This window comes from Ambystoma mexicanum, chromosome 4p (genome assembly GCF_040938575.1).
Source record: "Ambystoma mexicanum isolate Mex_15411 chromosome 4p, UKY_AmexF1_1, whole genome shotgun sequence".
Taxonomy (NCBI): Eukaryota; Metazoa; Chordata; class Amphibia; order Caudata; family Ambystomatidae; genus Ambystoma; species Ambystoma mexicanum.
In genome coordinates this window covers 592,513,839-592,540,935 of record NC_090927.1, presented here as the reverse complement: position 1 = coordinate 592,540,935, position 27,097 = coordinate 592,513,839, and the positions used below count along the sequence as shown (strand labels likewise).

The following is a 27,097-nucleotide window of genomic DNA, read 5'->3' as shown; positions in this document are numbered from 1 at the left end:
TTTGTAAACCGCCTCTGAGGTGGAGTTTAGCTCTGACAATAGGGGCATGATGAAAAGCATATTGCTTTAATAATGAAGAGTACTGCTGGCACCTGTTACATATTCTTTGAAGCCAATGCTAGATAGAAAGAAAGAAAGATACATAATGTGTGTTGCTTCACTGTCAAAAGGCAGTCTGTTGCAACAGATTTTTAGAGGCACATTTTTGTAGCTCTTTCACAGATGGGCTAAGCAATAGTTTGTTATGTTATGTCAAATGTATTTGTACCGTGCACCATCACCACCAGAAGTGGTGCCAGGTGCTCTGGTGGATCTGAAAGAGGGAGGATGGGTGGTTAGTAGGGTGTAGAGGGAGTAGGAGAGTGGGAGCTGTAGTGTCCTGTTGGCAGCTTCAGTTCGGTTTTCACTGTGTGCTGAGCTTCAGTGTGGATTTCGGGTCGGTGGGAGTGCCAATGTGCTGTTGGTGCCAGATATGTGTTGTTTGTCTGTTGTTGCAGTGTGGTGAAGTGCATGTGGTTTGCTTTGCAGAGAGGTGGTTGTGTGGGTTTTTGTGTGAGAAATGTATACGTAGAATTTGAGGTATTTTAGTTGATAGTTATTTTTATTTTTTTTTGTATTTCTTCTTTGTCCTCCTTCTCCTCCCCTCACAGGGCCTCCTTGTTACTCCCTGGTCCTGACCTACCTGCATTTCTTCTATGGTATGGGGGTATGCGCTGAAGGTATCCCCTTTGCCGCCCTCATAGAGGGATAGTGTAAGATATGATGCCCAGGGGTGGATTTTCTTTCAAGGATTGTCGTTTTCAGTTGTTTATATGTTTTCTGCAGATTTAATTCTGGTTCAGGGGCAAAGAGACATGTTTTGAGTAATTTTCGTTATTGAAGATGGTCTCCTGTATCTTTTTTGGTAGCTCATTCCAGGTTTTTGGTGCTAGGTGGGAGAAAGATGATAGTCTGAATGTTCTTTTGTTGTACCGTTTTGGTTAGAGGTGGATATCGTTGCTTGATAGGAGTGGTCTTGTTGGGTGGTAGACGTTTATTGTCATTTGTATGAACTCAGCTCCTTGGCTGTGGATTGTTCTGTGCGTTATGCACATTGCTTTTAACATTATTCACTGTTTTATTGGTAGCCAGTGTAGCATTTTCGGTGCCAGTGTAATGGGTTCTCTTTGTGATATTTTCAGCAAGAGTCTGGCCGCTGCGTTTTTGATGTGTTGGAGTTTTTTTAGTAGTCGTTCTGGCATTCAAGGTATAGGCTGTTGGTGTAGTCTCCTCTGGAAATGATGAATGTGGTGATGGTGAGTGTTTTGTGGGCGAAAGAGAGGCATGGTAGGATTTTTTTAGCTGTGCGTAGAAGGAAGAAAAATGGCTTGATTATGGCATTTAATTTGCTGTCCATCAATACTCCCAGGTTATTTACTATTGTTGTTGGGGTAAGGGCTGTATCAAGTTCCGTCGGCCATGGGATCTAGTGGTTGTTCTCTCTGCTTTTGGATATGATCATTATTTCAGTATTTTCCAGGTTGTGTTTGAGGTTGTTTGAGTTCATCCAGACGTAGAGCTCTTGGAGGCAGCTCTCCAGTGCTGTGTTTTCATTCTTGTGTGTCTTGTTATTTGTAGACTAATTGTTTGTCATCAGCGGGCCAGGTCGGTGATGCCTATTTCTTCCAATCACCCAATTAGAATGTCATGGACGACCGTGTCAAATGCTGCTGAGAGATCCAGAAGTATTGTAGCTGTGTTATTCTCTGAGCCTGCATTCATCTTGGGATCATCCCAGATTGAGAGTAGCGCTGTTTCCGTTCCTCTCATTGGACTGAAGTGGTGCCTGGGTTTGTGTGGTGAGTCATTATGAGTGGGGTATTCAACAGTTAAGACCATTACTAACTTGGTTTGTGCCACCTCGTTAGTGGGGGAAATCCTACAAGGACAATTTCAACAGTAGAGCGTATATGGTTAATTCAACACATTCTACATGGGTGCCAGGTATGGCTGAGGGTGCAATCTATCAAGATGCAAGATCTGGTCTCATTACTCAACTACCTTGTTTAGCAGTCTATATAGATGCCTGGTGTGACTAGGCACAATTGACCTAGCACTGTCTATCTGTGTAGATGCAGGATTCGGCCAGTTTAACAAAATCTCTTTAGTTGTGAGATATAGTGATGGGGCACAATTTACCTTAACACCATTTTTCTATATGCAGGTTGTGGTTAATTTAACAGTCTATCTTGATGCAAGGTGATGCTTACTTAACAAAGTCTATCTAGATGCAAGATAATGCGAAGGGGTACAAATAACCTAACACAGTCTAACTAGATGAAAGATGATGCAAAGGGGCACAATTTACCTTAAGTAGTAGCGAAGGGGTACAAATAACTTTTACCTTAAGAAATGATGAAGGGGCATAATTGACCTTAAGAAATAGCAAAGGGGCACAACATACTTAACACAGTCTATATGGATGCAACATGAGGCAAAGGGGCACAAATTACCTTAAGAAATGGCAAAGAGGCACAATTTAGCTTAGGAAACGACGAAGGGGCACAATTGACCTTAAGAAATAGCAAAGGGGCACAATATACTTAACACATTCTATCTAGATACAAGATCAGGTGAAAGGGCACAATGTACCTTAAGAAGTGGTGAAGGGGCACAATGTACCTTTACACATTCTATCTAGATGCAAGATGAGGCGAAGGGGACAATTTGCCTTAAGAAATGACAAAGGGGCACCATTTACCTTAAGAAATGATGAAGGGGCACAATTTACCTAACACAGTCTATCTAGATGCAAGATGAGGCAAAGGCGCACAATTTACCTTAAGAAATGGCAAAGGGCCACAATTTACCTTAAGAAATAGCAAAGGGGCACAATATACCTAACACAGTCTATCTGGATGCAAGATGATGCGAAGGGGCACAATTAACCTTAAGTATTGGTGATGGGGCACAATATACCTAACACAGTCTATGTAGATGCAAGATGAGGCAAAGGGGCACAATTTATATTAAGAAATGGCGAAGGGGCACAATTTATCTAACACAGTCTATCTAGATGCAAGGTAAGGTGAAGGGGCACAATCTACATAACACACTCTATCTAGATGCAAGATGAGGTGAAGTGGGCACACTTTATCTTAAGAAATGGCAAAGGGGAAGAATTTAACTAACACAGTCTATCTAGATGCAACATGCGGCAAAGGGGCACAAATGACCTTAAAAAATGGCGGAGTCACAATTCATTTTAGGAAATGGCAAAGGGGCACAATTTACCTAACACAGTCTATCTAGATGCAAGATAAGGTGAAGGGGCATAATGTACCGTTACACAGTCTATCTAGATGCAAGATAAGGAGAATGGGTATAATTTACCTAACACTGTCTATCTAGATGCAAGATGAGGCAAAGGGGACAATTTGCCTTAAGAAATGACAAAGGGGCACCATTTACCTTAAGAAATGATGAAGGGGCACAATTTACCTAACGCAGTCTATCTAGATGCAAGATGAGGCAAAGGGACACACTTTGCCTTAAGAAATGGTGAAGGGGCACAATTTACCTTAAGAAATGGTGAAGGGGCACAATTTAACTAACAAGAATGCAAAATAAGGCGAAGGAGCAGAATGTCCCTAATTTTTCTTTTTCTTTTATTGTTTATTTGTTTAGCGCCTGCACACAAAAAGTGTTTCAAAGCGCTCAAGGAGGGGGGACAATGGAAAAAGAAATCAGTCATTCAGAGCCCTTGACTTTATGAATGAAACAGGCCTGCACAGAGCAGGATAAGTGCAGGAATAAGTGAAAGTAATACATATAACAGTGGCGATAACTCTTTCATGTCTGATGACAATCCTTAGTTTTTCAAAGTTCCTTACAAATATGACGTAAAGATGGGTGGGTGGGGGCAGGGTAGAAACAGAACAAGCTACTATACAATGATCGTACAATATATAGCAGCACTGCATACATGCAGTGGAGGGGGAAAGGGAGTGTAGGAAGGGTGTACAACTGGGCATGACTACACTCAGAGAAGTTGAGGAGGGGATGGTTGAGAGACAGGGGGGAACAATACACAACAATACAAGGAAGATTGAAGAGGAGGAGAGTGCTAAGATAGAGGGGGTAGGGTGAGAAAGGAAAGGTTTTAGAGGTAACAGATGGCATATCTAAGATTGAATTTTGGCAGGCAAGGTGAACACACGCAGCTATTGGGCACATCTAAATGCAATTTAGGCAGGCAGGTTGAAAACACACGCAGAAACTGGGCACATCTAAATGCAACTTTAGGCAGGAAGGTGGAAAAAAACACAGCAACTTGGCACATCTAAATGCAACTTTAGGCAGGCAGGTGGAAAATACATGCAGGAACTGGGCATATCAAACAGTGAGAGTCAAAGATGGGGAGGCATCACGGGTGGGAAGTCCCAGGTGTGAAGGACAAGTGTTGATGAAAGTTGGTTGAGGGAAATGACCTCAGAGAAGTGTAAACATTCCATGGTTAGCTGTGCTGGAACGTGTGGAGCTCTCCTCAGCCTCCGTGTACAAGTTGGGGGTCTAGGATAGGGTGGACGATAGGACTCACAGACCCGGCCAGACAACAGACCGGGAACAGACAGGGGTCTTAGATCGAGGGCCTTGGAGGCAGGCCGGCATTCGCCTGCCGGCTTGCCTGATTGTTCTAGGTGAATACAGAAGTGACCAATCCCAGGCGAGCAGTCGAGGGGCAGGTAAAGCAGCTCTGCTGGAACAAAGGAGTCGGCCATGATGGAAGAGGCCTGCTGTAGGTTGAAAAATATTGTGCTATGAACACAAAAGCAGGATGAGGAATATGCAAATTTTGTGAGGGTGTTCAGTACACATCATGATAAAACACCACAATAGGCATGAAGGCTTACCTCAAGAGTTGGTGGTGGGGGGGTCAAAGGCTTCCAGGCCATGGGCTGGCAGAGAAGTCCATACTGCATTAGGAGAAAGAGAATTGAGGGGGGAAAGGCAGGCACAGAGGGCCTACATCAAGGGCCTTGGAGGCGGCCAGCATTCACCTGCCAGCTCGCCTGATTGGTCTAGATGAATACTGAAGTGACCAATCCCAGGCGAGCAGGCGAGGGGCAGTTGAACCAGCTCTGCAGGAACAAAGGAGTTGGCCATGATGGAAGAGGCCTGCTTTAGGTTGAAAAACATGGTGCTATGAACACCATTTGCACGATGAGGCAGTCGCTGTAGCCGTAGATGCATTTAAATACAAATTCCAGTTAAAATGGATGGTGATTGGAAAAAAGAATTTCGTGAGTGCGTTCCGTGCACATTGTGATAAAACCCCACAATAGGGCAGAAGGCTTACCTCCAGAGTTGGTGGCAGGGGGGTCAAATGCCTCCAGGCCATGGGCTGGCAGAGAAGCCCATCCTGCATCGGGAGAAAGAGAAGTGAGGACAGAGTCTATCTAGAAGCAAGAAAAGGCAAAGGGGCACATTTTACCTATACAGTCCATCTAGATGCTAGATAAGGTGAAGGGCACAATTTACCTAACACCGTCTATCTGAATGCAAGATGAGGCGAAGAGCACAATGTATCTTAAGAAAAGGCAAAGGGGCACAATTTACCTAACACCGTCTATCTGAATGCAAGATGAGGCGAAGAGCACAATGTATCTTAAGAAAAGGCGAAAGGGCACAATTTACCCAATTTACCTAATACAGTGTATCTAGATGCAAGATAAGGCAACAGGGCACAATTTACCTAACACTGTATATCTATATGCAAGATGAGGCTAAGGGGCACCATTTATCTTAGGAAATTATGAAGGGGCACAATTTACCTAACACAGTCTATCTAGATGCAAGATGAGGCAAAGGGGCACAATTCCTCTTAAGAAATGGCAAAAGGGCACAATTTACCTAACACAGTCTATCTAGATTCAAGATAAGGCAAACCTACCTTGTTGGTCGCTGCTTGTTGATGGCTGCAGGCACCACAGCCTAACACGGGCCAACACAGTATTGGAGCTGTTTCTATGGGGCTGCAGTCCTTTGCCTGGGGGTCCTTCACTGCAGTGGTTGCTATGGGCAAGGTGCTGTCCTGACTCAAGGACTTAAGAGGAGTCACAGAGTCCAGTCGCTGTGCAGGTGGGCAGGCCAAGGACACAACAAGGAAGCAGATTTGGCACTGGGGAAGAGGGAAAACATTCTGCACCGAGGAGAGCAGGCACAAATTGTTTAAAATAAAATGCCAACAAAATTTGAGTGTGAGGGCCACGGACATGGGATTCACTTACTTTCTAGTTGGAGGCAGCAACCAAATGGTTGAGCAGCAAACAAATGCTGCCTAGACCCCCCAGTGTTGCATGTGGGCTTACCACCCAGTTGGTCTGCAGGTGGGTGGGCCAAGGACACAACAAGGAAGCGGATTGGGCACCGGGGAGATGGGAAAACACATTGCACCGAGGAATGCAGACGTAATTTGTTTAAAATAAAATGCCCAGAAAATGAAACGTGCAGCCCACGGGCAAGGGGATTCACTTATTTTCTTGTTGGAAGCAGCAACCAAGTGGTTGCACAGCAAACAAATGCTGCCTAGACACCCCGGTGCTGTGTGTGGGCTTATGGCCCAATCTGAGCGCAGGTGGGGGGCCAAGGACACAACAACGAAGCAGATTGGGTACCGGGGAGAAGGGAAAACACACTGCACTGAGGGGCACAGACACAATTTGTTTAAAATAAACTGCCAAAAAAATCAGAGTGTGCCGGCCCCAGGCAGGGGGATTCACTTACTTTCTTGTTGGAGGCAGCAACAAAATGGTTGAGCAGCAAACAAATGCTGCCTAGACCCCCCAGTGTTGTGTGTGGGCTTATGGCCCAATCGGAGCGCAGGTGGGGGGCCAAGGACACAACAATGAAGCAGATTGTGTACTGGGGAGAAGGGAAAACACACTGCACTGAGGAGCGCAGACTCAATTTGTTTAAAATAAAATGCCCGGAAAATGAGAGCGTGCGGCCCACGGGAAGCGTGATTCACTTCCTTTCTTGTTGGAGGCAGCAACCAAGTGGTTGTGCAGCATATACAAACTGCCTAAACCCTCTGGGGTTGTGTGTGAGCTTACAGCCCAATCGGAGTGCAGTCGGGCAGGCCAAGGACACCACAAGGACGCGGATTGGGTACCGGGGAGAAGGGAAAACACATTGCCACATACTGCACAATCACATTATCACAGTACCACATCAGGACATGATCCCTTTGCATCCTTGTGTTTTTGTTTTGTTAGAACATATTTTGGACATGTCTATTTGGAACTTGTCAGTGTAGTTGTTGTGGTTTGCATTTGTAAAATATCCTGTCTGGTGGGATACTATTTGTCTGAATGTCCTTTATTTATTGATCTCTATAAAAATACATCTGTGGAATCTGTCCTATGTAGATGCCTGTGGGAATGTGGAGATCCATAGGTGTGTGTTAATTTGTTTAGTACCTTGTGTATTGTTGGACTTTATCAACAATCAATAGTCTGACATAATTTTCTCCAGAGAATGTTTATGATGTGTTGTGTATAGTCTTCATCTCTAGGTATGTTTAAGATATACAGCTGTGCAATTTACTTTTTCAGTGCTCACCATGCAAGTGCATTTTTGTATGTGTTTTAATGTATTCTTGAACGCAGTGTTGTCATTATTTTTTTCAGTTTTTGTAGGGTACAGGTAGGGACGTCATTTCACCAAAATGCCAGGGGTAGCTGAGGTGACATCACAAGACCCTTGACCTCTGATGACATCACAGGAAGTGGTGTAATTTGACCCACCCCAATGTGACATCACAGGAAGCGATGGAACACAACTGTTTACCCCTTGACAAAACAGGAAGTGGCATCACATAGCATTGTTTCTAAGTACACTATGAAAAATATGGATAACTGCAACTTGTGAAAAGCAAAATAGCTAGTCCAAAATGGATGCTTATTCTACTCTAAATGTTTTTGCAGGATTTTGTCTGCACTGTGAATTTGAGTTGTTTAAGAACAAACTAAATCAGTGACTTATCCCCTGAAGTATGCCTGCAATAAACCTTTAATAAATCTAGCAATTATTGTATAGAATTCCAGAAAGTTAAATTATTTGTCATTCCTATTCTTTCTTATTTAGGGTCATTACTCAAAGTGTTACACTTGTGGAACTGCCTGTTTTTTAAGAGGCCTGAACAAGAAAGAAAGCAAGCCACCCTAGGAACAAAAAGGCACATGGCATTGCCCACAGCCCAGGAGCTTCAATTTCTATGAGAAAAAAAAGAAAAACAAAGGCTTTAAAAACATGTATTTTAGGGGCAGCAAGGGAGACCACAGTGGTAGCAAGGGAGACCTCAGGGGTAGCAAGTGCGACCCCTGGCGACCCCTAAATGACGTCCCTGGGTCCAGGAGATACGCGCAGGTGTATTTAATTTTAATAATTTTACTTTTTTCCTCGATGATTTGGTGTGCATCTAGTGTAGTTCTTTATAAGCAGTGTGTGTGAAATGAAAGATTACTCTTTGTGCAGTGTTAACTCATTACAATTTTATTTGTAAACTCTACAAATTCTTATCCCTTTTTTGTGCATCCCCTCATTAGTGCCTTTCAGCGGGTCAACATTCATCTATATAATATTCCACCCAACCTTTAAGAATAAAGGAATCCAGGTTCTTTTGCATTGTCTAATCCTACCTGCACTCACACACTTCAGTTCGTAACAAGAACCAGCCCTTTCACTGGCACTTACTCATCTGCAAGTGCAGACCATTTCTCAGCGTTTCCTGTTCAAACATTATCCTTCTATTGTCAATTCTCAAAGTCTTCCCCTCCCTTAAATGAAAGTGTTCCATTCCGATTGAAATAATGGTTATTTTATGCAATTATTCAGTTATATGCCAATAAATGATCTTTATTTAATTCTATAAGTGTATGTGTAATACAGCTTTTCTTATGTCTTCGTTTTATGAACCTTAGCTTGTGACACAATACACATACCCAAGGAATGCACCTCTAACATCACAAATTCACGTTTGTGTGCATCAGATGCAAATGAATCAGGTACACTCATTTGTCATGATGTATTCAGCATCAACAAAGTATGTAGTAACATTTGTCTAACACCAAGCCATCCATATTGCTGTGCATGGTAGGATGCTGCAGGATATTGCAATCCACTTTCATGAACCTTGTAACCTAACAGATATTTTTCCTTTCAGAATGATGTGTGTCTCACATTTATTCTGTCATTGTTGATGACGCTCATCATTCTGGTGAACAAATTGCTAATGCTGCCATATTGTTTTTTATAAGTGCTTTATGGCGGATTAGAAGGATACACAGCACATTTGACCCTGCCAGGAATCAAACTGTTGCATAAGTGTCTGTGTTCTCTCTCATTACAGTACCTTGTTTGAAAAAAGAGTCTAGATGTGCTTCTAAAGCTGTACATCCACCATCATGTACTGAATTTTCGGCGCCTTGTTTGATAACCAAAAATACTCTAGCCTTCCACTGTAATTCTCTATTACCTGCAGGGGGTTTCTTGCTATGCTTCCTGCCATAAAAGGGTTGTCTTTCTGCTGAATTCTAGTGCCTGCCTGAAAATTGTTTGTAGTTGTGCATTTACTCTGGGCATCTACGATCGTGTGCCTTTCTAACAGTGCCTTACTTGAAAACATGTTGTGCTGCATTTTAGTGCTCTGTGATAAATTTGAATGTAGGTGTGCTTTCCTTCTCTGCATCCTCCTTTCTGTGCTGCTTTGTAGTGCTCTGTGGTAAATCTGAAGTTAGGTGTGCTTTCCATTTGTGGATCCTCCATTTTGGGCTGATTTTTAGTGTCCTGTGGTCAACTCGAATTTAGGCGTCCTTTCCATCTGAGCGCCCTCCGTTTTGTGCTCCTTTTTAGTGCTCTCTGGTAAACTCAAATGTAGCTGTGCTTTCCATCTGTGCATACTCCAGTTTGTGCTGCTTTTTAGTGTGCTGTGGTAAATTCAAATTTAAGTGTGTTTTTCATCTGTGCATCCTCCATTTTGTACTGCTTTTTAGTATCCTGTGGTAAATTCGAATTTAGGTGTGCTTCCCATCTGTGCATCCTCCTTTTTGTGCTGCTTTTTAGTGCTCCATTGTGAATTCAAATGTAGGTGTTCTTTCCATCTGTTCATCTTCCATGTTGTGCCGCTTTTTAGTGCTATGTGGTAAATTTGAACTTCGGCGTGCTTTACATCTGTCCATCCTCTTGCCTACCTTGGCTGCTGGGTCGCCTGGTGAGTCAGCCCATGCATTGTGCAGCCTCTCCATCTCTTACCTCTTTTCCCGCACCTCAATGGCACTCTCCATCCCCCATCTCTTCTAACTGTCACTCTATTACCTATTCCTCTACTCTCACAAAGTCTTGAGAAAACAGTTTAAAAAAGATCTCCTGGCCTCTAATCCTGGCCGACCTATTGGTGACACATATGTTAGCGATACTTTCAGACAGACCATCACTGATATCCTCTTCTCAGTCCCATCTCCAGACCTTTGGACCTCCCATCTGATCTCTTCCCTTTCCCCTTTTCCTCTTCCCCCATTATTAATGGTGGCACTAGATGGGAAGTACTATTGGCACACTTCTCATCCTCTAGGTGCATCATTAACATCTATCTCAATGGCACTGTCATGGCTCAGGGTCCAAACCTAAGTTTTTCTCATTGACCGGTGCCTGCCAGCCTTCATCAACTTCCTACCTTCTCCTGCCACTCCTCCTTCCACTCTCTGCACCTCCTTCAGTACCGCTGAACAGTATACCCCACCCTTTATGCCTCCTTGGAAAACCTTCAAAGGTGGTGAATGACTAAACCTAGCCACTCTAAATGCTTGATCTGCTGTCAAACATTCCTCTGACATTTAACTCCTTTGATCCCAATAGTCTCCTTTGAAGACTTTGATCCCAATATCCCCACACTCACAGAGATGTGCTTCAATGCCAACTCTGTCACTGCTTTTGACTCCCCCCTCCCTGATGGCTACACAAACCTCTTGAAGCCTCTGCCTAACAGAGCTGGTGGTGGAGTAGCCCTGATCTGCCCTAACTGGGTCCCTACCTCTCTCATACCCACCCAGCACTTCTCCTCCTTTGAAAGTCTTGTCTGAAAGCCTGGTGTCTCTCTGACTCTCTCTCTCACCCTTGCCACTATCTACAGGCCCCCTGGCTTTGTGTCTGTCTTTATTTCTGAATGGGCTGACTTTACCTCCTCTCTTCTGACTTCTACCTCTAATCTCCTCCTCCTTGGAGACTTCAACATTCACCTTGACTCCACTGTTCTGCTTCTTCACTCTTTTTTAATCTCTGTACCTCTCGCACCATCACTATTCTCCCTTCCATCCCTACAACCTCTGCCGACAATACTCTTGATGCCTTCATCCCTGCTGATCTCCTGATTTCCAACCCTCTCACTCTCCCTCTCTCCTGGTCTGACCACTTTCTCCTCTCTTCTCATCTGGGACATCTCAGGCCCCCTGACTGAGCCTCCACCAGCACTTCCAGCCTCCTTTGCTGTCATCTGAACGGTGAAACGAGTGTTAACTGCTGCGTTTGACTCCACCTTCATCCCTCCTCCTTCCCCTCATCTTGACTCTCCCACTAAATCTGTCCTTGCCAATTTATATATTGCTATCACGAATAAACTTGTCATGAGGATCCACCTGAAACCTGCCTCCAACCATAACAGTTGGTGCGGCTCTGATCTAGCCGCTCTGAAACTCATATGTGGAGCAGCTGAACGGAAGTGGCAGTCCTCGGGCTTATCCCCTGATAAACTGGCCTGTCACCTGCTCCAAAGGCAATACCGTCTCTCCATCCACTCCAAGAAGAGGGCTCACATCCAGGCCTGTATCTCTGGGGATACTAACAACATGGCAGAACTTTCCAAAATCTGAAAGGAACTAGACAATCAATATGCAGTCTCTACCTCTTCCTTCTGAGGCCTTCTGAACTGCATTGGCCACCAACTTCGCCTCCAAAACTCAGGATATTCTGACCACTCTCTCTTCTTACACCTCTTCTACTACTCTACCTGTCCCCATACCTCTCTTGTTTCCCCATCCCCCACCTACTCTCTCCTCCTTCTCAGCTATCACTACGGATCAGGTCTCTAGAGTAGTCCACTCTATAAAGGTCTCTTCCATACATGTTTCTCCCTGTTCTTCCAGAACCATTAAGCATAACATCTCCCGCACATAAGCTCTTGCTGTCTTCTGCAACCACTCCTTAGCCTTTGGCTCTTTCCCTTCCTCTCTCAAGCACTACCTTGCTCACCCACTTCTAAAATGCCTTCTGCTGACCCCTTGTGACCAGTTACCTACCACCCTATGTCTACTACACTCTTCCTTGGGAAACTTCTGGAGAAGTTGGACTTCCCCCAACTGACCCAACACACTGAGCTTGTTGGCTGTTTAAATGATCATCAATCTAGATTTCGAGCAGCCAGAGGCAGGGAAACTGTTTTCCTGAACACCAGTGAAGAAATTCTTGCAAATCTTGACTCTAACTCTGCTGCTGTTCTCATTCTCCTTGACCTCTCTTCCACCTTTGACACAGTCAACCACTCTATCCTCATAAAACGGCTCCAAGATACCCTTAATATCTCAGACCATGCAATAGATTGGTTGACCTCCTTCCTCACTGATCTCCCGCCCCAGGTTCTACTAGGATCCTTCTCCTCCACCACCACTCTCTCTACATGTGGTGTTTCCCAGGGCTCTATCCTCTCACATGTGCTCTTCACTATCTACCTTGCACCTTTTACTCACTTGATCTCGATCTTCTCTCCTCATTTCCAGTGTTATGCAGATTACACACAACTCTTCTTCGAGCTCCCCTCCTCCTCTTCCTCCTCCTCTATCATCCCGGACTTCCTGTCTGCTATTCAGTCCTGGTGCAACTGCAATTATCTCTGTCTTAATGCCAGTAAGACTGAGATTCTCCCTATTGGGACACCTATCCTCCTATCACTAATCCAGCACCTCCAATGATCTCTGGCTTAATAATGCCAGTAAGACTAAGATTCTTCCTATCGGGACACCTATCCCCCTATCACTAATCGAGAATAGGGCTGCAAGACATGTCCTTGGCTTCAAGCCCAGAGTCTTTATCTCTCCATCTCTAAAATCTCTCCACAGACTCCTGGTTGCTGCAAGGATCAAATTCAATACCCTTTGCATCAACAATGTCTGGGGCCTGGGACCATGCTACCTGCAAATCTCTCTCACTGAATACTCTCCTTACAGATCCATTCATTCTTCCTCCTCAAATTCTCTGCTCGCCAAATGCTTCTCTAGCAGAGAGCTGAGGGTAGGTCTCTATCCTTGACTGGCTCCTTCCTCTCGAACAGTCTCCCTCTCTCTCTTCATCTCGAACCAGATCACCTCAAGTTCTGCAAACAACCCCTCCTTTTCTCTCTCCCTTCTGTGATGACCATCCCAACAGCTGCTGAGATTGGCGGTCCGGTCCCTCAATAGTCCAGTAGGGTCCTGGCCTGTTGCCCAACTGCCACCAGCATATGCCCCCCTGCACTACCTTCTGGGCACACACCTAGTAGTTGGGTGACTTGTCTCAGCCCTGCACTTACCTGATGGGCGTTAGACCTCCTTCTTTGGCTTGCCCTCCCCGGAACAGGTACCTCTTGCACTTCCCCCCTGGGGAACCTATTAGCACTTATACCCCCACCCCTAACCCCCTTTTTTTTCTCTGCACTTGCACATTCCGAATGTCACAATGCCTTGCAGGACCGCTATTTGTTGCTTTCTTATATATTCATTGTCATTTCCATTTTTTTTTTGTTCCTTTGCACGCTTCCCTCTGCCTTGTGGTGCTATGCAGCAGTGTCTTGTTGTATAAGCGCCATATAAAAAAAAAAAAAACAATAAATAAATAAATATGTGTAAGGTGACCACTTAAAAAAACGGAGCTATGATACAAGCACATATACTTCACTAACAATAAATGTTTGGTTCTCAACATACCTACTTGCATTGATTTTTGCAAAGTGGAATGCTGAATCACCAGGCGGATTTAACAAACAGACCTTGCTACTCAACTCTAAAGCATATTGCCTTCATTCGGAAAAGGAAACAAGGAAAAAGTGTCAATGAATTAATTGAATTAAATTAATTAGTTAAGATTCCCAATAGCAGTACAAGAAGAATTATTCTTTTAGAAGCAAATGCCATAATTTAGTTTGCAGATACAAGTCACTTTTAATAGGAACATGTATGGAACTTACGTTCGAAGACACTCTGTATGGAGGAGAGCACTGATATACATTGTTTGACTGTTCCACTGCATTTGGACAGGGACCAGTGGCATATCGTTTCCCATGTTGCTTGGCTGCACTTGGCATATCACAGCTCATATATTCGTTCTCATAGTCAACAGCAAATGGGTAGCAAGCATGTGAGACCAACCTAACATAAAATAATAGGAAGATACAGGTTACAAGCCATATATATTATTTTCTTTCAGCTTTTTCAGACTAATTGCTAATTTAAATGATATAAAAGATTTGTCCGAAATTGAGATCACTTGATTATCATTACCGGCATGTACTTGTGGCTGCATATAAAGTAAAATTGTGAGATTAAAGTTACGGTGAAAATGAAATGTAGAGAGGAAAATTAGGAAAATGTAAACCACCCCGTCACATCTGTCTCCGTCCATGAAAATTCACCAAATTTGCCATATAACTTATCTGATGAAGTTTCATCGATGTTGTCTTGCTGAAAACGATTGCTGAATAAAAAATAGTTATTTGCATGGGGCTACCAAATCACTATTTAGAGCACAACTTCTCAAAATGATTTGCTTTTGCTTTAAGCTTCATAATTTACAACTCATACCGTGGCCCCAGGTTGAAGTAATGCATCAATAATGTTAATTCTGAAAATTGCATCAGCCAAACTGGGGGTTACAAATATGTAGAAGCTGACCAATATTCCTCCCGGTGAATGTTTGCAAATGATTTAAACCTTGTTGTACGCCAAGTAGTTACACCTCGAAAATACACCATGCAAATAGGCCTCATCTCACAATGGAATGGAGCAACACCTCATTTAGCACTTAACTTTACTCATTCAAATGCACCTGCCCAGAGGAGGTGAACTTTGAAGGACTAAAGGGGCCATAAAACACAAGTAGCCGTAGAGATATCAGCAAGCCTTCTTAAAACCTACCACAGGGCACATGGGTGAAAATACCCAAATGAACGGGAGGAAGCAGCGCATAACAGGGGAACAATCATGTCCCCATATAATGGAAAGAGCAGGACCTTTCTCTGTGCATCTCAGGATTCTACGCAGACTGCTTGCACAAGCACAGAGGGGCAATCAGCCTCGCATCCCCGATCCTACTCAGGAAACCCAGCAGCCTGAACCCTAGTCACTTCCCCCAGCCAGCACACCAGCCTGTGCCCCAGCCCCCCAGTCTGCATGAAGACCCTTGCCCCAGCCCTCCTAAAGAAGCTCATAATCCCTCTGTGCCAACCCCTCCTCAGGCAGCACATAAGCCTGTGCCTGAATTCCCACCAACAAGCAGTTATGATATGATATGATATGATATGACATTAATAACGCACCTACGCACTAGTGTTTCAAGGTGCGACGAGGCAAGGGAGGGGGGACAAAAGGAGGATGGAGAACAATCCTACTAGGCCAGGTGTCATTCAGATTGCGCAAGTGTGTGGGAATGGGGTTTGGGCAGTGCAGTACATGGGAAGAAGCGAACAATAAAAAGTAAACGGCCAGCATTTGGCAAGGGCATGGGTAAGTGCATGGGTAAGTGTGGGCAACAGGAATCAAGGGCTGGTAGGGGACTGTAGGGATACAGAAACAGATCCCAAGTGTGAGGGTTGCCAGGTGGGCAGTGCAGATGTGTGACGCTGCCGAGGGAAGGACCTGGGCCCAAGATCAGAGGGTGTCCAGGTAGCCAGTGAAGTTCCTGTTACAGCCAGGAGGTCAGCAGAGGAGAGGAGGAGAAAAAGCAGAATCAAAGAGAAAGGTTTTGAGGTGCTTCCAGAACCGGAGATGGATCTTCTCAAGTTTAAGGGAGGCAGGAAGTCCAGAGGGAGGCACCAGCCGAAGAAAGAGATCTACCACCAACTTGTTGCTTGGAGAAGCGACTGACCCTGAGGGATTTGGAGGCGGATGAGCGAAGAGCTTGAGAAGGAAGATATTTAGGAAGAGAGAGTTGAAAGTATTGAGGCTCCAGGCCTCAGAAGGTCTTGTGAACGATGCAGAAGATTTTGAACTTAATCCTCGCAGCCACTGGGAGCCAGTGCAGAGATTTCAGTCCTGGAGAGATACGATCCCTGGTCTTGAGGCCAAGGATAAGTCTTGCAGTCCTGTTCTGGTTAAGTTGCAGAGGGCGGAGAGTAGAAGCAGGCAGATTTAGAAAGAGGCTGTTACAATAGTCCAGACTAGAGAGAACCAGAGCTCTGGAGACAGTGAGCTTCTGGGGGAAGGAGAGGAAAGGAAGAATACCTCTGAGGATGTGCAGCTGGTAGTGTGACTACTTAGAGATGTCAGAAATGTGAGGAGAGAAGGAGTGTGGAGTCGAAGATGACCCCAAGGTTTTTAGCCTTGCAGGGGTGAGCAGGAAGAGGGCCAAGAGAGTCCGGCCAGAGAGCTACAGGGAAGGCCGGATCGGGTGTGCCGATACAGAGGTCATTGGCGGCACACCACTCCTGGATAGCAGACAGTCAGAGATGAGGGAAGGAGAGGAGGAGGCCGAGGGTAGCCTGAAAATGATTTGGGTGTCATCCGCTTAGCACGGAAAGTTAGGACAGAGAGCGGCAATGATGTGGGCAAGGAGTGCCAGGTATTGGTTGAACAGCCAGGGAGAGAGGTTAGACCCCTGGGGCACCCCGTAGGTAGAGAAAAAGATAGCGGGAGAGGAAAGACCCCAATTGGACCTGGGACGGTCGGTCAGAGAGGAAAGACGTCAGCCACGCCAGAGCCTGACCAGTGATATCAAGGTTAGCACAGAGCCGGTTGAGCAGGATGGCATGGTTGACAGTGTCAAAGGCAGAGGATAGATCAAGCAAGATAAGGACACAGGCGGTGTTAGAGTCAAGGTTGGAGAGCAGGTCTTCACAGATGTTCAGGAGTGCAGTTTCCGTGCTTTTGGCAGCTCTGAAGCCAGACTGATGGTCATGAAGATAGCCAACAGATTCAGTGTGGAGATTAAGCTGGGAGATGGCCCAGGAAGGGAGTGATGGAAATTGGGTGATAGTTAGCCTGGCAGGAGGGGTCGGCAGAGGGTTTCTTGAGAAGAGGGTGCACAAGGGAGTGCTTCAGGGGGGACGGGAAGACTCAGTGGTGAATGAGTGATTGAAGCAATCAGCCAAGGCAGGAGCCAGGGAGTCGATGTGGTACTTGATAGTTTTGGAGGAACAGGGGTGAACCTGTTTCAATGAGACTTTCATAGATTGGACTTGTCCAGAGACCTTGTCAGCGGAGAACAGGGGAGAGGAAGAGATGGAGGGAGGAGGTGTGGCTGCAGAAGGGCCAAAGGATGAACAGGGAGGAGGGGGAGGGAGGGAAGGATGTCCTGAGTTTTAGAGATGAAGTGAGAAGCCAGTGCCATGCAGAGGGACTGGGAAGGGACAGGAGAGGAAGAGACTGCGGCAGGATTGACAAGTTCTTTCAGCCTCTGCTTCAGCATCTCCTCCCAGGAATCTCATCAGTCTGTTCCCCTGCCCCCGTATCAGCATTTTCCTAAGTCCAACACCCCAAGCAGTGCCAGGCCAGGACAATGGTCAGGGAAGCTGAAAGGCCCTACAAACCGAGGATCGCCTAGCCAGTTTGCCCTGCCATGACCTAACAGATCATCAGGTCCTCACAATCTTCCACCTGGACATGCCCACCATATGCAGCCACTTGGAGTGTCCCATAGAGTGGTCTGCAATTGTGACCCAGAGCCTTGAGTATTTCTTCTGTGGCTGCAGGTTGGAGGTGGTACGCAAAACAGGAGCTCTGCAACTCAGTTATAATATCACCAGACTTGTTTGTTTGTTTGTTTATTTATTTATTGTGCGCACCAGACCCTAGGGTAGCAGGGCGCAAGAGAACAAGGAGGTTTACAGCTTAGTTAACGTTTACAGGTTACAGATTAGTTAACGTTACAGGTTACAGGCATAGTGGACATTTCGAATCTGCAGGGTAGGGCAAGTGCAAGTGCAGATAAGGCGTAGCTAAACAGTCAAATCTATGGCGATCAAACAGTAAAAGCAGGTTAGTACAAACATTATAAGAAGACGTTACGTATAAAGTGACATACGCTATGTCGCATTCTCAATAAGCCATTTTATGGTGTTCTTTCTGAAGTTATTGAAGGTTTGGTCAGATCTGAGTGCAAGGGGTAGGGAGTTCCATAACTGTGCTGCCTTAACTGGGAAGCTGGAACCTCCAATGGTGGCTAGTTTGAATCTGGGCACTAGGAGGCAGTTGGGGCTGGCTGTCCTTGTGAGTCTCGTTGGATTTTTCCTGTTGAAGCGTTCTGAGAGGTATCGGGGAGCTTTGTTGTTTAGGCATTTGTGGATAAGGGACGCAGATTTAAGGTTGATTTTTTCTTGGGTGGAAAGCCATTTGTGTTTTCGTCTTATTTCTGAAATGTGTGCACTTCTGGGGATACTTAGGGCCGCTCTAAGTGCATTGTTTTGGAGCACTTGGATTCTGTGGATGATTTGTTTGGTAGTCCCTATGTAGAGGGCGTTGCAATAATCTAGTTTCGATAAAATGAGGGCTCTAGCTAGAATAAGACAGCTGTCCTCTGAAAGGAATGGTTTCCCAGCTCGTATTAACTTGCATGTATAGGCAGTGGATGATGACAGTGAGTTCACCTGTTTGGTGAAAGATAGTGTCGCATCAAGGTAAAAACCTAGGGTTTTTACTTCTCTGGCGACCTTGATAGTGTTGCCATCGATGATGAAGGCGGAGTAGTTTTGGTTAAGTTTGGAGATACGGGCTGCCGTGCCCAGGATGATGAGCTCTGTTTTGTCATCGTTCAAGCATAGGCCATGGTTGGCCATCCATGCCTGAACGATGCTGTAGACTCTATTCACCAGAGCCAGATCTTCGACGTAATCCCCAGTAAGTGGTAAGAGAATCTGAGTATCATCTGCATAGTTAGTGTAGGTGATACCCAGATTATCAAGATCGTCAAAGAGTGGCTTGGTGAAGATGTTATAGAGTGTCGGCGAGACGCAGGATCCCTGGGGCACTCCGCAAGTGATTGGGATAGGGTCTGCTGCCGCTGCGGGGGAGAACACCCTCATGGTCCTGTCACTAAGAAATGATTGAATCCAGACTATAGCCTCCTCTGAGAAGTGGGCAGCCGAGTCCAAGTGATTACATAGGACTTTATGGTCCACCAGATCAAAGGCGGCTGAGAGGTCTAGAAGGAGGAGGAGAGCTAGTTTTCCCTCGTCTCTGAGTGAATCTATTTGGGCTTTTAGGTCGATAAGGGCAGTCTCTGTGCCGTGTTGCGGACGGAAACCGGATTGGCGGGTGCCGAGGAGATGGTTCATCTCAAGGAAGTTCTGGATTTGGGTGTATGCTACCTTGTCTAATATTTTTAGTAGGAAGGGAACCGTGGTGATGGGCCTGTAGTTAGTAGGAATGTTGGGGTCCAATGTTTGCTTTTTTAGGAGGGGGAGTACCCAAGATTCCTTTAGATTGCGGGGGATGGTTCCCGTAGTAAAGGAGGCATTGATAAGTTTTGTGATAAAGGGGGCTAAATCCCTAGCCGCATCCTTGATCAGTTGTGCGGGGCATTGGTCGCCTTTGCAATTAGAAGGTTTGAGAGTCAAAATGGTCTTCTCTACCTCAATTACTGAGACCTTGGAGAAACGGAATTGGGTGGATTCTGGGTTGTTGGATGAGGGAATTTTGACTATCAGAGGTTGAGTTGGCAGAGAGGCTTTCTTTAGGGCAATTTTTGTTTGGAGGTTGGATACTTTGTTGGTAAGTGCCAGTTGTATGTCTGTGCACCAAGTTTTGTCTTTGATGGAGTCATCCTGTACTGTGATAGGAGTTTCCAATTCCTTTAGGATGGAGAATAGCTCCTTCATGCTGGAGTTGGATTGGGAGATCCTATTATTATAGGTTTCTTGTTTGGCCAGGATGATGTCTCTTTTGTATTGCGAGGAGATGTTAATTAGGTTAGTTTTATTTTCAGCGGTCGGATGTCGGTTCCAAGCTGTTTCGCATTTTCTCTTCTGTAGTCTTAGGTTTTTTAGGTGGGGTGTAAACCATGAGTTCAAATGCTTTTTGGGTTTACTGATCCGAAGTTTAAATGGAGCAATACTGTCAAGAGCAGAGCACATGGCTGCGTTGAATGCATCCACTAGGATGCCTGGGTCAGAGTGGTCAGGTAGGGAATTTAGTTTGGGTAGGATGTGGGGCAGAATATTGTCGGCTGTAATGTTTTTCTTGTTTCTCGTTAAGGTGGGTGTGGCTGGCGTGGGTGTTAAGACTGTGGGTCTTTTGGTGTTGAGGGTGAAAAAGATAAGGTAATGGTCAGACCATATTTGGGGGGTGATGGCTGTTATAGAGGGGTAGCAGTTGTGACTGGCAATCCAGTCTAGTGTTCTTCCCTTGATATGTGTGGAAGTATTCACGAACTGCGTGAAGCCTAGCACTGACAGAGTATTGCCTGTGGCAGTAGCATGATGGTCGTTGATATCGTTGAGCCCTAGATTGAAATCTCCTAGTACTAGTGTTTGGGAGGATTCTTTTAGCTTCTCAGAGATAACAGTGGTGATGTCTTCAGTGAAGGTGCTGACGGGGCCAGGGGGTCTATAGATAAGGTGGATATTTAGTGTTTGGGAGTTTGCAGTCGGTAATTTGATAGAGAGAAGCTCGCAGGATTTGAGGGAGGGTGTGGGTGTGATTCTCATAGAGAGATTAGATTTGGCGATAATTGCAATTCCTCCACCGTGCGAGTCTGGTCTGTCAGCTCTGAAAATGGTATAATTCTCTGGGACTGCCAGAGTGAGAGCCGGACCTGCTGCATCGTGGAGCCAAGATTCAGTAATGGCAATGAAGTCAAGGCTATTATCCCGTATGATATCTGCTATGTCAGTGGCATGGGCGACTAATGATCTGGCATTGATTAGAGCAGCTTTTAGTTCAGGTTCTAGCTGTGCTGTGAGCGGAGGTTTGGCTATAAGTTTATTGATTTTATGGTGTGGTTGGTGTCTGAGAGGGGCGGTGATTACCAGTGGTCGGCATATTTTGGGTCGGAGGTGTTCTAGGTTAATGTTATATTTAGTAATAGGTTCGAATATTTTAGGTAGTCGAGCCCGGAGTCTAAGCTTCCTTTGTTCTAAGTTGCAAGGTTTAGAGATGAGTTGTATGTGGGCACCAAGGCCCTCTGTAGGCAGAACTGTAGGCATGGTCGTGTAGATGATGGTAAGGATAATTGTCAGTTTGGAGAATTGTGCAAGGTGAACTGGGTTGGGCATGTGGAAGTACATACTGTTACTACTAGCTGAGCTAGGTGGGCTGGAATTAGTTGCCGTGGATGGATACGGGGCAGAGTTGGCAGAGTACAGTTCACAAATACTTAGCGAGATTGATGCAGCAGTGACGTACTAGTCTGAGAGTAGCAGTCAGATATTGGGCTAAGTGCGACGGTCAGATGTAGGTCTAAAAACCGAGGTCAGATACTGGGCTGAGAGTGATGGTACAGTGGTCTCTGGGCGACCATAAGGCACTACACAATAATACAGTGGTCTCTGGGCGACCACAAGGCACTACACAATAATACAGTGGTCTCTGGGCGACCACAAGGCACTACACAATAATACAGTGGTCTCTGGGCGACCACAAGGCACTACACAATAATACAGTGGTCTCTGGGCGACCACAAGGCACTACACAATAATACAGTGGTCTCTGGGCGACCATAAGGCACTACACAATAATACAGTGGTCTCTGGGCGACCATAAGGCACTACACAATAATACAGTGGTCTCTGGGCGACCGTGGTCTCTGGGCGACCACAAGGCACTACACAATAATACAGTGGTCTCTGGGCGACCACAAGGCACTACACAATAATACAGTGGTCTCTGGGCGACCACAAGGCACTACACAATAATACAGTGGTCTCTGGGCGACCAAAGGCACTACACAATAATACAGTGGTCTCTGGGCGACCACAAGGCACTACACAATAATACAGTGGTCTCTGGGCGACCATAAGGCACTACACAATAATACAGTGGTCTCTGGGCGACCATAAGGCACAATACAGTGCAGTGGTCCGTTAGCGACCATAAGGCACAGCACAATTGCAGTGGTCAGTTAGCGACCAAAGGGCACGGCCAATAGCAGTCATGAGGCATAGAGCACTAGGGGCTGAAAATGACTGAACTATTAAAGAGGTGGCAGCAGTAACGCATAGAGGCGGCGGAGTTGGAAGCATAAGCGTATGTAGCAAACAGTTATCGAAGGTGAAAGAAACCGAGTTCAAGTGTTTATGAATGCGGAATAGCAGAAGACATACCAGAAAGCACAATAGTGTAAACTGAGGGTATCCCCTTTACTCACAAAAGATTAAAGGTCCGAGTAGACACTGGCTCCGAGGCTCCGGAGGCAAACAAGGTGATTACACAAGGTGTTTGTGATGCCTGGAGCAGCACGGGCAGAGTTTGTGGCCCCTGGCTCCTGTGGCTCCGAACAGGCACCCAACAGGCCTTAGAGTGGCCTTGGAGCTGGCCGCCGGCGCGATCCGCCTGCCGGCGGTTACAGCTGATGTTAACGAGGCTCAGCCTCGGTTTCAGGCCGCGCTGCGCCCCGACTTGCGCGGAGCACCGCACGGAGTGGCACACAGAGTGGTGTGCATTGAAGACCGAGGAACCTTAAATATTTCCTCCATAGCTGCAGGTTGGAGGCGGTATATACAGCAGGAGCTCTGTAACTCAGAAATAAAATCACCAGACTCGCTTGCAGTGTCATGCGGAGTGACAGAGGCATTGGGGAAGCAGGCGCGCTGGGATCATGCTATTGAAAAACAACATTCTTTACATGATACTGAGCAGTGGCAGTAAGCAGAACTATATTATACTGTTTGCCATTGTGTGGGAGTGAGGGGCCAACAGGCCCTCCGCATCCTTTACTTCTCAGTACAAAACTCAGACCAAATGCCTCCAGTAGTGGGTTCGCCCCTTGCCCTTATGCAATGTCAACTTTGGTTAACATTCACGTAGATGGGACCACTGAGCAGGACACAGGGCATCCATTTGTGTATCCCCTTTCGACTCCATCTTTGTGACTAGGCCTCACTGCGATAGTAGAAAAAATGCTTCTCTTCCCTTTCTCGCAACGGCCAGACGCGCAGGGCACATGGCCCCCCACTATCTTTCCCACTCTGACTGGAAAACTCTGCGGCTCCATTCTCAGGCCGCAGCCGGAGGTATTTGCAACAGATAATAAATGTCACACATCACTCTTCCTCTGAGATCACTGTCCTACATGTGAACCAGCATGAGCTAAGCACATAGCTCGTTCATCTCCACAAACGTGTCCTTGTCCCCTCCACCAGTGGAAACTTACTGCCATTGTGACCCTTTGCCCCTGCAAGGTATTCCTTTCATGTGCCAGACCACAGACCACGCTATGATGCCCATCCAACAAATTTGCAACTAACATTAGACCCCTGCTGCAGCATATAATTGTCTACCACTAACAAAATGTCACATACCAGAGATTCTTTTGAACACAGACCCTCACTTCAACTGGTGTATTATGGTGGTCAAGACCCTTAACCTACGGCCTTTATAATCTGATGTTATTGATAGTATAGATACACGTGTGAAGTTTATGGAGACATGATAAGTTCTTCAAAGACTTTGAAAAATTATTATTTAGTGCATGCATTTTTGAGAATATATTATGTTAGCTTAGCTAGTGACCACCCTGCTTCACAGCGACCTGACCTTCACCCATTCGGAACACAGATGCTTGACGTCCATCCTCCCGCCGACCAAGCAGTCAAGCCGGAGGAAGAGATGCCACCCACACCATGAGCACCATATGGACTGGCCAATCCGGGACCAATGTAGTATCTTATGTTAGTCGCGTCATTTGCCCTATAAAATGTATTGTAACATTAATTTTGGTCAGAGCACTCTCAGAGGCAACAGAGATCTTTGAATGCCAGTTACTTATATAAACCTTTCCTTGAACTCTTGCAGCCTGCTCTCTTTGCCTCATTCCCCGTCTGGGGTGTGTCAGTTTTATTCTTTTGCATGAGAAAGACGGGGAGGACACACACATTTGGTGACCCCCTGTAACGTGATTTGGAGAGGTGCCTCGAGATCCGCACCGTGCAGCGAGATCCGGGATGCCCCCCAGCAAAACCATTGCCTCCGCGGCCGACCAGCCTGTGCGCACTACCAGAACGGGTCAAGGGTTCCCGGTTGACGAATACCCAACTGAAAAAGCTGCTCGCCGAGGCGGGCCTCGGCTTGGTTGTGGTGCGGACCTGACTGGGGTCAGACCGTGAACAGTGACCCTCGGATTACCTGGCTGAACACGTGAGTGCCGGTTGCGAAAGTTCCCAAGGAAAGGTAAGGGGGAAAATAAGGGAACAGGGGAACAGGTGGTAGTTGGTTAAAGCCAATAGTAGGGGCTGTGTGAGTGATGTTGAGGCTTTTCTGATCTATCCTTTATATGGCCATTAGGTTTTGTGAGACGTAAGGAGAAGAGAAGAGGTATCCTAGCCTGAACGGGGTAGAAGGCGGCGCCGCGTAGCATTGTCTCGTCCAGTGCAGATAAATAAGTGAAGATAAAGAGAAATAGTAGGGCTCTCGTATATTGAGTAGACTCGGAATAGTTATTTAGAATATTCTTTTTCCGTGTGAGTAAGAATTCTTGGGAAAGAGTAAGAGGGTGTAAGAGGTGGGGAGTGAATGAGAAGAGTAGCCAGCGGGGGAGGATAAACAGTGTTCAGTAACGGGAACAAGGGAGAGGTAAAAGCGCGCAGGTAGTGCATGTTATGTGTTCTATGTCTTTTTGTTCATTATTGTCGCGTATGTCAAAATGTTGTAAGTGATTTGTTGGTAAGGGGATATATACGCAAAAGAGAACTGTTGAAGGTGAAAATGCAACGATACAAAGGTACCGTTGAATATTGATGCATAATAACTGTCAGTAATTGAGAAACGCATAATATATTGCTGACCTATAAAAAGAACGGTGGTTGAAGGGAGTGATTAGAGAGAGGATCAAGTGCGAGCGCACACACAAAGCGAAGGGAGAAAACATTGTCATGGTGGGAATAACACCATTAGCTCACATTTGCCAACATCTCCCACTATATAGTGACAGGATACAGAAGTACCACGATCAATGAGTGACGGAGATACAAGGGGACAGCGTGACTCCAATTTGGCCAGAGGGAGGGTCGTTTGACAAAAGGGTGTTAGATTTAGTGTCCACACATTTATTGGCAAAATATAAGGGAAAACAGTTGCAGAACAGAAGAGAGGTATTGGACCTGTGGCGAATGTTCGAGGAAATTACCCCTACAGCAGAGGTAAATACAGAAAAAACAATAGAAAAACAGAAAACACCAGGAGAGGTAAGCGGAACACCAAAGGGTGAATGCACAACGACCACAGTTGATAATGATACAACCGAAATATATCCCTTAATGACAAGAGCAGCAGTAGGATACAGCAAGCCTCTGTATGTACCAGCGTGCCCCATCCCCCAAGTGGAGCGGTAGCCACTGCGCTGCCGCCATATGACAAAGGAGGCCTTTATGGCCCAACAAGTGTGCCCCCTGTAAATTTAGCACAATTAACCAGAGATTTAGATCGCCAGTGAGCGCATGCACAAATGGAAATAACACAGCTAAAAGCAGTGTGTGACAGGGGCCAAATGCTACCGGGGGGAGGTGAAGTACCACCATTGGCCGTAGCAGTTCTAACACCCCCGCTAAGTGTAACAGTGGAACCAGCTTCAGCCACACCAGGACCAGTGCAGTCTGTATTGTCTCAGGGGACACCCACATCACAGGGGCGAGAGAAAGAATGGCGATTGAGAGAATTCCTGTTCCATCTGAATGATAAACCAGTGAGAATCATACGCCCAGCCACCCCAGAAAGTCAGCGAGGGGAAGAACAAGAGGAGAATGGCGAGCAAGAAGAAGAAATAGAGGAGGTGTGGAGTGATCTAGACGAATACGAAGAAGGAGTGGCAGCTGTAGGATCCCCACTGCCACATCATTTAGATGTCTTAGATCCACAATCACCCCCACAATGGCAGGGCAGATTAAGGCAGCGAGTAGGGAATATGCTGGTGAGTAAGCAAAGAAAGGGACAGTAAGTAAGACAGGAAAGAAGCATAAGTTGCAGATGCCGTTGATACACAAGGGAGCAGGTAGACCACACTATATCCCGTGGGCCCAGATGGACAAAAACAACCTGTTGAAAATCCTCCCCCCGTTTGCAGGAGGGGCAGGGAAATGGATACATGCATTCGAGAAGAACACGGCAGGAATACTGTTAGCAAGAGGTGATGTAAAAAGTTTGCTAGTGTCCGCCGTCAGTGATCAAGGAGATGCAGTGTGGGAAAAGGTGGTGTTCCCAGGAGTAACAATGAGCTGTGACTGCCACGATGGATCACCCTTCAACAATGTTCGAGCACAAGTATGGGACACATTGCGGCGCACATTTCCAGATATTCCGGACTTACATTTGGTAATGCAATGTACAATGGAGAAGAACGAGAATCCTACGCAGTTCATACTGCGGGTGCAAGATTACTGGAGAAGCAAAACTGGCACAGCGTGGAACCAATCCACTGCCTTGTTCTATTTTATAATCAAGAGAGGGCTCCCGAAGGAGGTACAGAAGGCCTTGGACAAGATAGCTGGGATAGAAGCCAAGGGTTGGCCTCAAATTCAGAGCATAATTGTGCACCACTGTAGGAGGATCAAAGAGAGAGAAAAGGAGATAGCACTAAAAAGGCTGGCAGACGAAGCGAAACTGGTACAGAATAAATGAGTGAAGGTCGCCGCCATAAATGCCAGTGTAACAACAGATAGAGAGAACGAGGGGGA

General features: G+C 46.0%; 1 protein-coding gene across 2 annotated transcripts in view; it reads right to left on the bottom strand.

Moving 5' to 3' along the window:
- TINAG (tubulointerstitial nephritis antigen) overlaps positions 1-27,097 on the bottom strand; it is a 1,051,371-nt gene that overhangs the window by 120,893 nt on the left and 903,381 nt on the right. For both annotated transcript variants that reach the window (XM_069606138.1, XM_069606139.1), the window contains exon 7: positions 14,252-14,432. In XM_069606138.1, the coding sequence (XP_069462239.1) occupies positions 14,252-14,432 (181 nt within the window). The remainder of the gene's footprint in view (positions 1-14,251; positions 14,433-27,097) is intronic.